This window comes from Quercus robur, chromosome 5 (genome assembly GCF_932294415.1).
Source record: "Quercus robur chromosome 5, dhQueRobu3.1, whole genome shotgun sequence".
Classification (NCBI taxonomy): Eukaryota; Viridiplantae; Streptophyta; class Magnoliopsida; order Fagales; family Fagaceae; genus Quercus; species Quercus robur.
Window position 1 is genome coordinate 30,879,443 of NC_065538.1, and position 10,035 is coordinate 30,889,477.

Sequence of the window (10,035 nt, forward strand, 5' to 3'; positions counted from 1 at the left end):
TGTGGGACTCATCACACATCCACACACATCACACAATCAATCAAATTGAGGCATCACAATAAAAATTTGGACCATTTTTCCGATTTATGAGTGTCATCCTTGAGCAGGGGCCATGCGTGTCATATTGTGATATCCCAATTTGATTGATTGTGTGATGTGTGTAGGTGTGTAATGAGTCCCACATCGATTATTTACTAGGTAGATCTAGGCTTTATTAACAACTACAAGGAGCCTCAATTGTGACTAATCCTTTTGAAGTATAGCGCAGATGTGGCTAGCGCTTTTCCTTAGGTCATTACATATGGTATCAGAGCCAGCCTAATAACCCCGTGTGAGCTCGGAGACACTATCCCACAAAGTGGGCCCTAACGAGGACGTTAGGGATTTAAGTGGGGGAAATTGTGATACCCCAATTTGATTGATTATGTGATGTATGTGAGTGTATGATGAATCCCACATCAGGTATTTGCTGGGTAGATCTGGGCTTTATTAACAACTACAAGAAGTCTCAATTGTGACTTATTAACAACTATAAGAAACCTCAATTGTGACTAGTCCTTTTGAGGTATAGCGCAAATGTGACTAGCACTTTTCCTTAGGTTGTTACAATAATCTTTTCTATGAATTCTATCATAGAATGAGAAATCATACCTGGGGAGTGAGTTCCATGCTTGTTTGGTATCAAATCATGAATAACATAGTTTACACTAATTTACTTTACAAGCATCACTATTTTATCATAGAAGTGGGTAGGAAAAGTTATATTCGTAGTAATAATATCAAACCCACACAATTTGATTGTCCTTTTGAACCTAAATCTAATTAACAAAACTTAGTTTTCCATACACGTGATAAGATTTCAAAGAACAAAACTATGATAGGGTTGCTTTACATTTCTATTTAAACTTCTAACTCAGATTTCAAACTTCTAACTCTACTAATAGCGTATCTATTGGGAAATTGCCTCAAATCCTAATTGTGACTTAGAAAGGTAACAGGGGTTCCTTTGTGAAGAAGGAAAATTTTGTTTGGTTATTTTTTTGGATTATATTTGTGTGGAAGACTATTACTTGAAATGGAAGGAAAGCCTATTGCTTATTAAATAATTAATTTATTCCTTGTCCATTAAGGAATAGGAATTAAGTATTATAAATAGACAATGTTACAAAGAATTTGATTGTTTTGGCCCCGAAGCCTTCCCTTGTGGTGAGAGGAGAAAGAATCATAGAATTAAGTGTGAAAGCAAGAAAGAAAAAGAAAGATTTTAGCTTGTGAAGTAAGGCAAGGAAAAGGACAACAAATTTGAATTTTTTTTTTATAAAGGTTTTTTTGAGAGCGCACAAATCAATGAGAATTTGTAAAGCAAAAAGAAAGAGAGCTCGCAGTGAGCATTGTGGTGAAGAAAGAAAGGCATTGTCGCAATGTGAGTGAAGTGAGAAGAAAATAATGTGTATAAGAGCAAAGAAAACAGTGAAATTTTCTTTAGCCGTGAGACAAACAAAAGAGAACATAAAATTTGGGGGTTTTCTCTAAGGGGGAGGTTTTTTGGGTGCTACAATCACAGAGTTGTTGTATTCAAAGTGAGTGAAGATTTCTTGTAAATTCACATAAATTCTTAAAGAGAGATATTATTGTATATAGTGTGGATATCGAATAAGGCATAAACTTTAAATAAATAAAACAAGTATTTTAATTAATTTGATACTAGTGCTTTTTTTTTTCTTTTTCTTTTTCTTTTTTGGTTTCTTCTTAACCTCACTAAGCAGCTACAGAAATCTCCAAGCAAAATTTGATACTCCCAACTCATTAAAACTTCAAATACATTGACTGATTACAGTGCGAAAGAGAGAGCTCCAAAATTGCACCCTTATGATTTGTTATCATAACCCAGAACCACCCCACGTCTAGTAAGATAGCCACCAACTATCCGCGAGTCAGATCAGGCTTCATGCCTAAGATTGCTTGCTCATTTGGGACATTACCAACTTACCAGCTACACAAACATAGGTCAAGTGAAATAGTTGGATTTGTTTTTCTTTGCTAGGTAGAGAAGTAGTTGGACTAATTGCTTCTAAATCTAGGCTTCCTTTCTCGTTATTTTTCCAAGCAATTTTCATTTTCCAACAGAAACAGAGGTGGAGTATTGCACTGCTGGGATGAATAGATTTAAGATGAGAAATTATAATCAATTTAATATTCAACTGATACAAATATTTATACGAAATTAATTGGTAAAATATAGTGCAAGAATATTTGTATTCACAAAGAGTGAGCATATGATATTTTGTGGTAAACGTCAACTAGCAAATATTATTTTGTATACAAATCTGAGGAAAATTTTGTCTAAACAGAATTTTTTTTTTTTTTTTTTTCAATAGTTTCTCACTAATAAATCCTAGATAACATCTAAAAACATCAAAAAAATAATTGTTATGTGAAAAAAAGAGGAAGACAGAACATAAAGTATACAGGATTTTACTTTATAGTCATGTTTTTCCAAATTGGAGTATAAGTTCAAATAATTCGCAATCAGGGACAATGGAATTTTTTAAAGACACTGCAATTTAAAGTTTGGGGATGCTTTTTACAAATTTTAAACGGGGGATTACTATTTCCTCGTCTATAACGTTAAAGAAATTTGTTGTGTTCCATTGCTATATTTGAAATCTCATTTTCTTTATTGGATTATGTGTTTGTGTAAGACTGTTTATGTAATTGTGTCTAAGAACAACCAGTGTCATTGTAAACATTCAAAACAAAATTATTGAGAACCAGGGCAGGCATTGTTAGTGACCAAGATACTCATTGATTAAACCATGAAGATTAATGCATTGTTGATAAATAAATCACTTTTGTAGTAAAGTGCAGAATATGAACAGCAAGATGAAGTTACAATGGTCAGATATCAGCCTTTATTAAATCATCATTCGCTGCAATACATTCTGGTGTTTATCGTTCACAGAAATCTATAGAAACAGTAAACCATTGTCACCACTATCCCAGAATTTTAAGAATAAAAAAAAAAAGATGTGGAGTACTGGAACCAAGTTGACACAAGTATATCAAAGGGAAAGATCAGCCAAGTCAAAAGTTCTGGAAACAGCTTTGCACCAAGAATCGAGCTTTTTCTTCCTTGACTTCTCGTCTAATATAGGATTGAAAATGGTAGCACTTTCAACCTTTTCAGCAAAAATATCATCTTCTGTCCAAACCCCAACTGCTAATCCAGCAGCATAAGCTGCTCCAAGAGCAGTTGTTTCTATGTCAGCCGGCCTCACCACTGGGCTTCCCAACAAGTCCGCCTACAAAACAGTAAGAAATGCAAGCTCTGCAGCTAAGAAACCGAAGGAGGACAATGAAAAGGAACTCGCATAAACTAGATTACATCACTAACTTTTGAGAAAGCATACCACCAACACAGAATAGGATACTTAGCCATGAAAGATCTTCACAAAATTAACACAAGATCGCTGACAATATTCATAATAAATTAATATTGACCATAGCTATAAACATATCGAAAGGGAAAGGATTTTTTGTATGGGCAAAAGCTTTCCAAAGTCAATTCATTTACATCTTCAAAAAAGGTTACATTTGTGGAAGTGAAAAGCAGATTCAGGATACGGCTCTAACAAACTCAACTAGCATCATTTTGCAGCAAAATAAAAGGTTACAAACAAGTTCCTTGATTCTATGGGGAAGCATATTGCAGTATTTTCCAAGCAATGTCTGATAGAAATGAATTATGTGAATCACATTAATAAGAATCATGATACACGCTTCAAGATTTCACTTTCAAATTTACATATTCTTTCTGTTTCCTATCAAGACACATACAACCAAAGACATACAGTAGCACCAAAAAGTTGGTTTGGTAAACATTCACCATAATATGTCATAAAATGAAAAACTCAAGAAAATGCATATATAAATCTTTATAGCCACTTCTGTGATATTAGACCACTATGAGGTCCTCATTCTGGCATGAGACAAGATAGCCAACAGAACTTTCAAGGAAAGTAAATTTGTTAAAGACATAGAAAGGAAGTCGAATCATATTTTTTAAGGAAGAAACACAAAGTAAAGAAGAATCAGCAAATATTTTTTAGAGGGGCGTAAAGAAGAAAAAAGGTTTACAAAAAACAACAGCTGCATTGGTAATTTTGAACAATAAACTAACAGAGGAAAAAGTATAACAAAGGAAACGTAAAATCCCAAACCTGTATCTGCATCAAAAGATTGTTAACAGTAGCACCACCATCCACCCTAAGCACAAATTCCCCACTGTCATTCTTAACCTCTCCCTTCTCTCCTGCATCCTTGTGCATTGAATCCAACACATCTTTGACTTGGAAACACATGCTCTCAAGCACAGCTCGAGCAATGTGAGCCTTGCCTGTAAACCTTGTGATTCCAATACAAACTCCACGAGCATCATCACGCCACCAAGGAGCAAATAGTCCATTAAACGCAGGCACAAAATAAACCCCACCTGTGGACTCAACCTCTGATGCCAATCCCTCGATCTCACTTGCAGTTTTAATAACTCCAAGACTGTCTCTAAGCCACTGAACTGCAGCTCCAGCAATAGCAATTGATCCCTCCAGAGCATAATTTGTAGGAGCTTTAGGGCCAAGCTTGAATGCTAAAGTGGTCAGAAGCCCATGCTTCGACTGAGTTATCTCTTCACCCGTGTTGAGAAGTATGAAAGCACCAGTTCCATAAGTGCTCTTAGCCTCACCTCTCCGGCAAGCCTGCCCCAGCATTGCTGCATGTTGGTCACCCAAACATCCAGAAATTGGAACATCAGAAATTGTCCATCCACTGCAGATTTTTCCAATAACCTCAGAATTGCTGACAATTTTGGGCAGAATTCCAGGCGCAATCCCTAGAGTTTTTAATGTGGGTTGATCCCAATCAAGTGTTTTAAGATTCATGAGCATTGTTCTTGATGCATTAGAGACATCAGTGACATGTAGTCCTCCATTCAATCCACCAGTTAAATTCCAAATTAACCAAGAATCTATAGTTCCAAATAGAGCATCCCCTGCTTTCACTGCCTCCTTAACCTTATCAACATTTTCCATCAACCATAGAAGCTTTGTTGCACTGAAATAGGGGTTGATGGGCAGACCACATGTCTCCACAAAATGAGTTCTTCCACCTGGCAAATCCTTCTCCAATTTTCTGTGATAAATAAAAATATTGAAATTGAAACACTGGTATTCCCCAATAAAAAAATTTACTGATGTGATAAAAATATGGAAACCCCATACACAATCAGAAACTACAACAGATGGGTATAAATCAAATTCATAGATAACAGCAACCAATTTCTTGTTTTGATGAATGAAACTGAAACCCAATCCATAATAACAATTAATACAATCCACGAAGAAATTTCAAGAAATTTGCCTTCAATGAAAAGATTAGAAATTCATAAATAGGTGACATAACCCAAAAATTATGCATCCTTCAAAAACCAAAAACAACAAACACCTAGCACAAATGAGAACCGATCAAAATCCAAAAACAAAAACTACCCAATTGAGAATCAAAGTATCCAAGACCTGGGAACTAAAAACCAATACCAATCGGATAAAGAAAAGAAATGAGACCTGCAAATAGCACTGGTACGAACATCCATCCAAACAATGGCGTTGTGGAGAGGACGACCAGTGGTTTTGCTCCAAAGCATAGTAGTCTCTCTCTGGTTAGTCAACCCAACTGCCTTCAGCCCTTTGTGCACGTCGTGGCCATCCTTTGTTGCCTTTTCCACTGCCTTTGCAATACAAGTCCTCACACTCTCCAGAATCTCCATTGGATCATGCTCCACCCATCTGTAATTGTAAAAAAGCAAACTTTTTCTTTGACACACTCAGAGAAAACTGAAAAGGGTGTGGATGATATTTGATTATTAATATTATTTACCCGGCTTCTGGGTACAACTGAGTGAACTCAACCTGGTGAGACCCAACTATGCGAGCTGAGTGATCATAGATTAAGAATCTGGTGCTGCTGGTTCCTTGGTCAATTGAGCCAACATACACTTGTGGTGACTTCGAATCCTTGCCCTTTGCTCCACTCATCTTGCTTCTTCTTTTTTTATTTTTGTGTTGTGGATACTCAGAACTGAAAAATAGACCAAAACTGAGAAAACAATGTTGTATGTTTAAATGTTTGAGATTGAAAATGTCAATGAGACTGGAGTTTATATAGTCAACATGTGGGTTGGGAGATAAATACGTTTCTGTTTGGAATTTCTAATCTGACTGGAGTTTATATAGACAACATGTGGGTTGGGAGATAAATACGTTTCTGTCTGGAATTTCTAATCTGACTGGCAGACGATGTCTATCCACCCAATTAACCGTTATTAGAATTTGAAAGGGTCCAGTTTACTGTTTTCTTAGAGTTTTTTCTTTAAAAAAAATGTATATTGTATTATTAGATAATTTATTAATAGATATTTTAAAAAAAAAAATTTATTAGAATGTGAAAGCGTTTAGTTTATTATATTTTTAGGACATTTATTAATAGGTCATTTAAAAAAAATTATTAGAATATGAAAGGGTCCAATTTACTATATTCTATTAAAAAAATTATTAATTGACCATTTTAGAAAAAAAATTAAAAAATATAAAAATTTGTAAAAAAACGTTAGTTTTTATTTTTCAATTAGAAATAGTAGTTCCTATCTGTTAACTTTTTCCCAAATAGAAATAGTAACAATTTATAAATTGGATTGGATAATCTCAGCTTTTCTAAAAAAAAAAAATTCACTATCTAATTTGTTAGTTTCTTAACATTTTTTCATACATATTTTAGATTTCTTTTCTTTTTATTTTATTATAAATCAATAATTGGGTGAGAGGATTTGTAATCTAAATGTTTTTGTTAGAAACATCAAATACCACTTCAATTCTTATAAATTAAAATTTTTATAAAAAAAATCACTTCAGTTACAAAAATTTTGAAATACATATTTGGAATATCTAAATATTTTATTTGATAATAAAATATTTTATTAATTGTGCTAATTTAAACCAGTTAATTCTGAATGCCTTGTTGAAAATACAAAAAATGAACTCTTAAAATATAATATAAAAAAATAGAATATTCAGATCTCTAATTCCATAATATATAAATATAATAATAAATAAATAAAACTTTATCAGAAGGCAGTAAAGTTTGATAGTTATTTCCAAGAAAATTGTAGATAGGCGTAACAAGTTTTGTCCTTTTCGAGAAGTCTTATCTATCTATATATCCATTTTGAAGAGGCGGCTGAGATAAAAGTAAAACAATCAAAATCCGAACCCCAATGTTGCTATCAATTAATAAACTCACTCGTTGCCGTAAAAGTTGCTGCACTTGCAGCAAACCTACCGCATCCGTGTGCTTATTTAGTAAGACAAACCAATGACTGAGTAACACGTTTACGATTCTCTCAAAAAAAAAAAAAGAGTAACACGTTTACGAAATAAATAGCTACATATTCAGCAAAGAAACATAAATATATAGTCACATCAAGTTATCAACTTAATAAATAGTCACATCAAGTTATCAACATTATTGTCAAATTGGCTCTAAATTAACTTATTTTTAGCAAATTTTATTCTATTCTACTTTACTCTACTCTCTTCCACTCTCCTCTCTCTTCCCTTAATCCAAATTACCTAAGTGTATTCAATATTCATACATGCTCAAGGTCATATTTATTATGTCTCAAAATTTTCATTTTATGGCCTGCAATATTCCTTTCTTCCTCTTTTTTTTATCGCCCATTATTAATTTAATAATTCATTATGTGTCTTGGGTTTTAACTTTTACCTTCAAAAAAAAAAAAAAAAAAGTAATTGCTAGTACACTTGGAAATTGGAATATAGAGAAAATGCAATGAGGCATAAAATTAGCTTCTTTATTCCTAGTTACCTCAGTTGGTATCTTCTTCATATATATATACCATAAAGGGGGAAGGGGACACACTGCTGAAGGGAAGAGACAGAAGCACAGTAATATTGTACTGAAAATAATGTTAGTAACTTGAAAATAAACAATTTGAAAGTAAGAACAATAATAAAGCGGTAGAACCAGCCAAGCAGTATATATCAAAATAATTCAAAGTAAATGAAAACAATAGTTCAAAGTAAATGAAAGCAATTTAGAACCGTCCGGTATGGTGGTAATCCGTCCAAGGTGGCGGTAGCAACAAGTAGAATAATGAACATAAAACTGAAAATACTTGTTATTAAAAGTAGAATAAACACTTACAGTAGTAGTGAATTCAAGATCTCAACAGTTACAAAGCTTGAACTAGTCCTAGTTACAAAGCTTGAACTAGTCCTAGTTACAAGGTTTGTACAATTACAAGGCTTGTAGTGAACAAGGGTAAACAAGGTAGTAGTAGTAGTAGAAACAAGGAATTCTCTTTCTAAGAAGGCTTCCTAAGAGAAGGAGTTCTAAGGAGAGAATTCTAAACTAAAACTTGACTTGTTCTCCGCCAAACTTAAGGGACAACCCCCCTTAAATAGGCAAAATTTCGGAGTGAACAGTGTCAGTGAACAGTAATCTGTGAACAGTGAAAATAATAGTGTTTTTTCCACTTTTTGACTTAAAAACTTCTGAACTTTTTTGTCCTCTTCTTGGCTCCAACATTGTCAGGAGAAGCATGGCAATAGTAACATCATGCAAGGAATGTACGTAGATTCTCTTTTCTTTTTTAAAAACTTCAATATGACCTTTTGTTGGCTTTATTGAAATCTTTGTCAGAAGCATCACTTTATATCATTATTCCATGGCTTGTGGCTTTTCAAACGCATTTTGAACATAGTAACAATTTTGGCCGTTGTGCAAGCTAAACAAATAGGGGAATCAAAATCTTCCGTAGAATCCAAAGCATCATGAATTAGTTCCGAATTTTCAGCAACATATTTGTGAAGGACAATAAAATATTTTGGCTTTTGTGCAAGCCAAACAAATAAAGTAGCATCAGTCTTGTAACAGTAGTGACCTCAGGAATATACTCATCAATCAATAGAAGTAGCATCGGATGGGTAGTCATCATAAGGTTCCTATGGAGGATCATCATTACATTCATGCTTATGATAGAGAACATATTGGTTACAAAATCCACAGTATAGAAGTGGCTCAAACTCTAGAGTTTTTCCTGGAGTGAGAAAACTTCTTGGATTACAGTGATCTGCTATCCGCAAATGAGGAATGGCATTAGCATAAGGTCTAGGACCAAAAATAGAAATTCTATCTGAATTCCCCATGAAATGATAATTCTTCCATAAATTCTGAACAACCTCACGAATTTGATTGTTAAAATAATTACTCCAGCAATCCGCGAGAGCCCAAGGATTTTTGAAGGATAAATAAGAGTCTCCTTCATACCATTGCCCTTGGTGCGTGTATCCATTAATGAGAATGAGATGTTTTGAGGGCTAGACATTCATCTAGTTATCTCTTTCCCATTGAGGCAAAGTGCTCCAGCATCTTATCCAAACAAAGGGACTTTCAAATTTTTTAATAGCAGTCTGAATGATTTGTGGGAGCTAGCTGGTTTGGTCATAGCTTGTTAGTTTTATGAGCCTAATAAAGCCATACTCAAACATTTGGGAGAGCCAGTTAGGACTCCTCTTAACATCATCTGAACCATCATCATAATTGACTAGAAGGCCGAGAAACGGGTGTTTCTTTTCATACACTCTGAAACTACTCCCAAAGTTATCTTTCCAATCAACTTGTTGAAGAATGTCACTAAAATCATCTGAATTAGCAGGATCAGGAATAGCAGTTGTAACAAGTATCTTGAAATGTTCGAACCATAAGTCAGAAGACTTAAACATAGCCTTGCTTTCCAGAATACAAGATTGTATGTCTGTTGGCAAGTTGGCAATAGCACTTCTTAACAAAGATTGGGTCTTAAGACTCAATCTTATGTAATCAGTGCCCATAATAGTCTTTTTATCCATTGAATGGATGTCCTCTTTGTCAAAGAGTTGACTAGTATTGGGTTTGTAGGGACAC

General features: G+C 34.1%; 1 protein-coding gene across 1 annotated transcript; it reads right to left on the bottom strand.

Moving 5' to 3' along the window:
• Positions 1–2,884: 2,884 nt before the first annotated feature.
• Positions 2,885–6,267, bottom strand: LOC126725780 (glycerol kinase-like). The gene is made up of 4 exons (XM_050430697.1): positions 5,932–6,267; positions 5,619–5,840; positions 4,221–5,187; positions 2,885–3,302 (listed from the first exon to the last, which is right to left on the bottom strand). Exons 1-4 carry the CDS (start codon positions 6,087–6,089, stop codon positions 3,063–3,065), a joined length of 1,587 nt encoding a protein of 528 aa, XP_050286654.1. The 5' UTR covers positions 6,090–6,267; the 3' UTR covers positions 2,885–3,062.
• Positions 6,268–10,035: the final 3,768 nt, after the last annotated feature.

Bases quoted from the DNA above. Each gene is read 5' to 3' on its own strand.
- LOC126725780 (XM_050430697.1), bottom strand. From the start codon at position 6,089: ATGAGTGGAGCAAAGGGCAAGGATTCGAAGTCACCACAAGTGTATGTT. The intron at 5,188-5,618 runs GTCTCATTTCTT...TATTTATCACAG, and splicing joins CGTACCAGTGCTATTTGCAG to AAAATTGGAGAAGGATTTGC. The intron at 3,303-4,220 runs GTTTGGGATTTT...ACTGTTTTGTAG, and splicing joins ATCTTTTGATGCAGATACAG to GCGGACTTGTTGGGAAGCCC.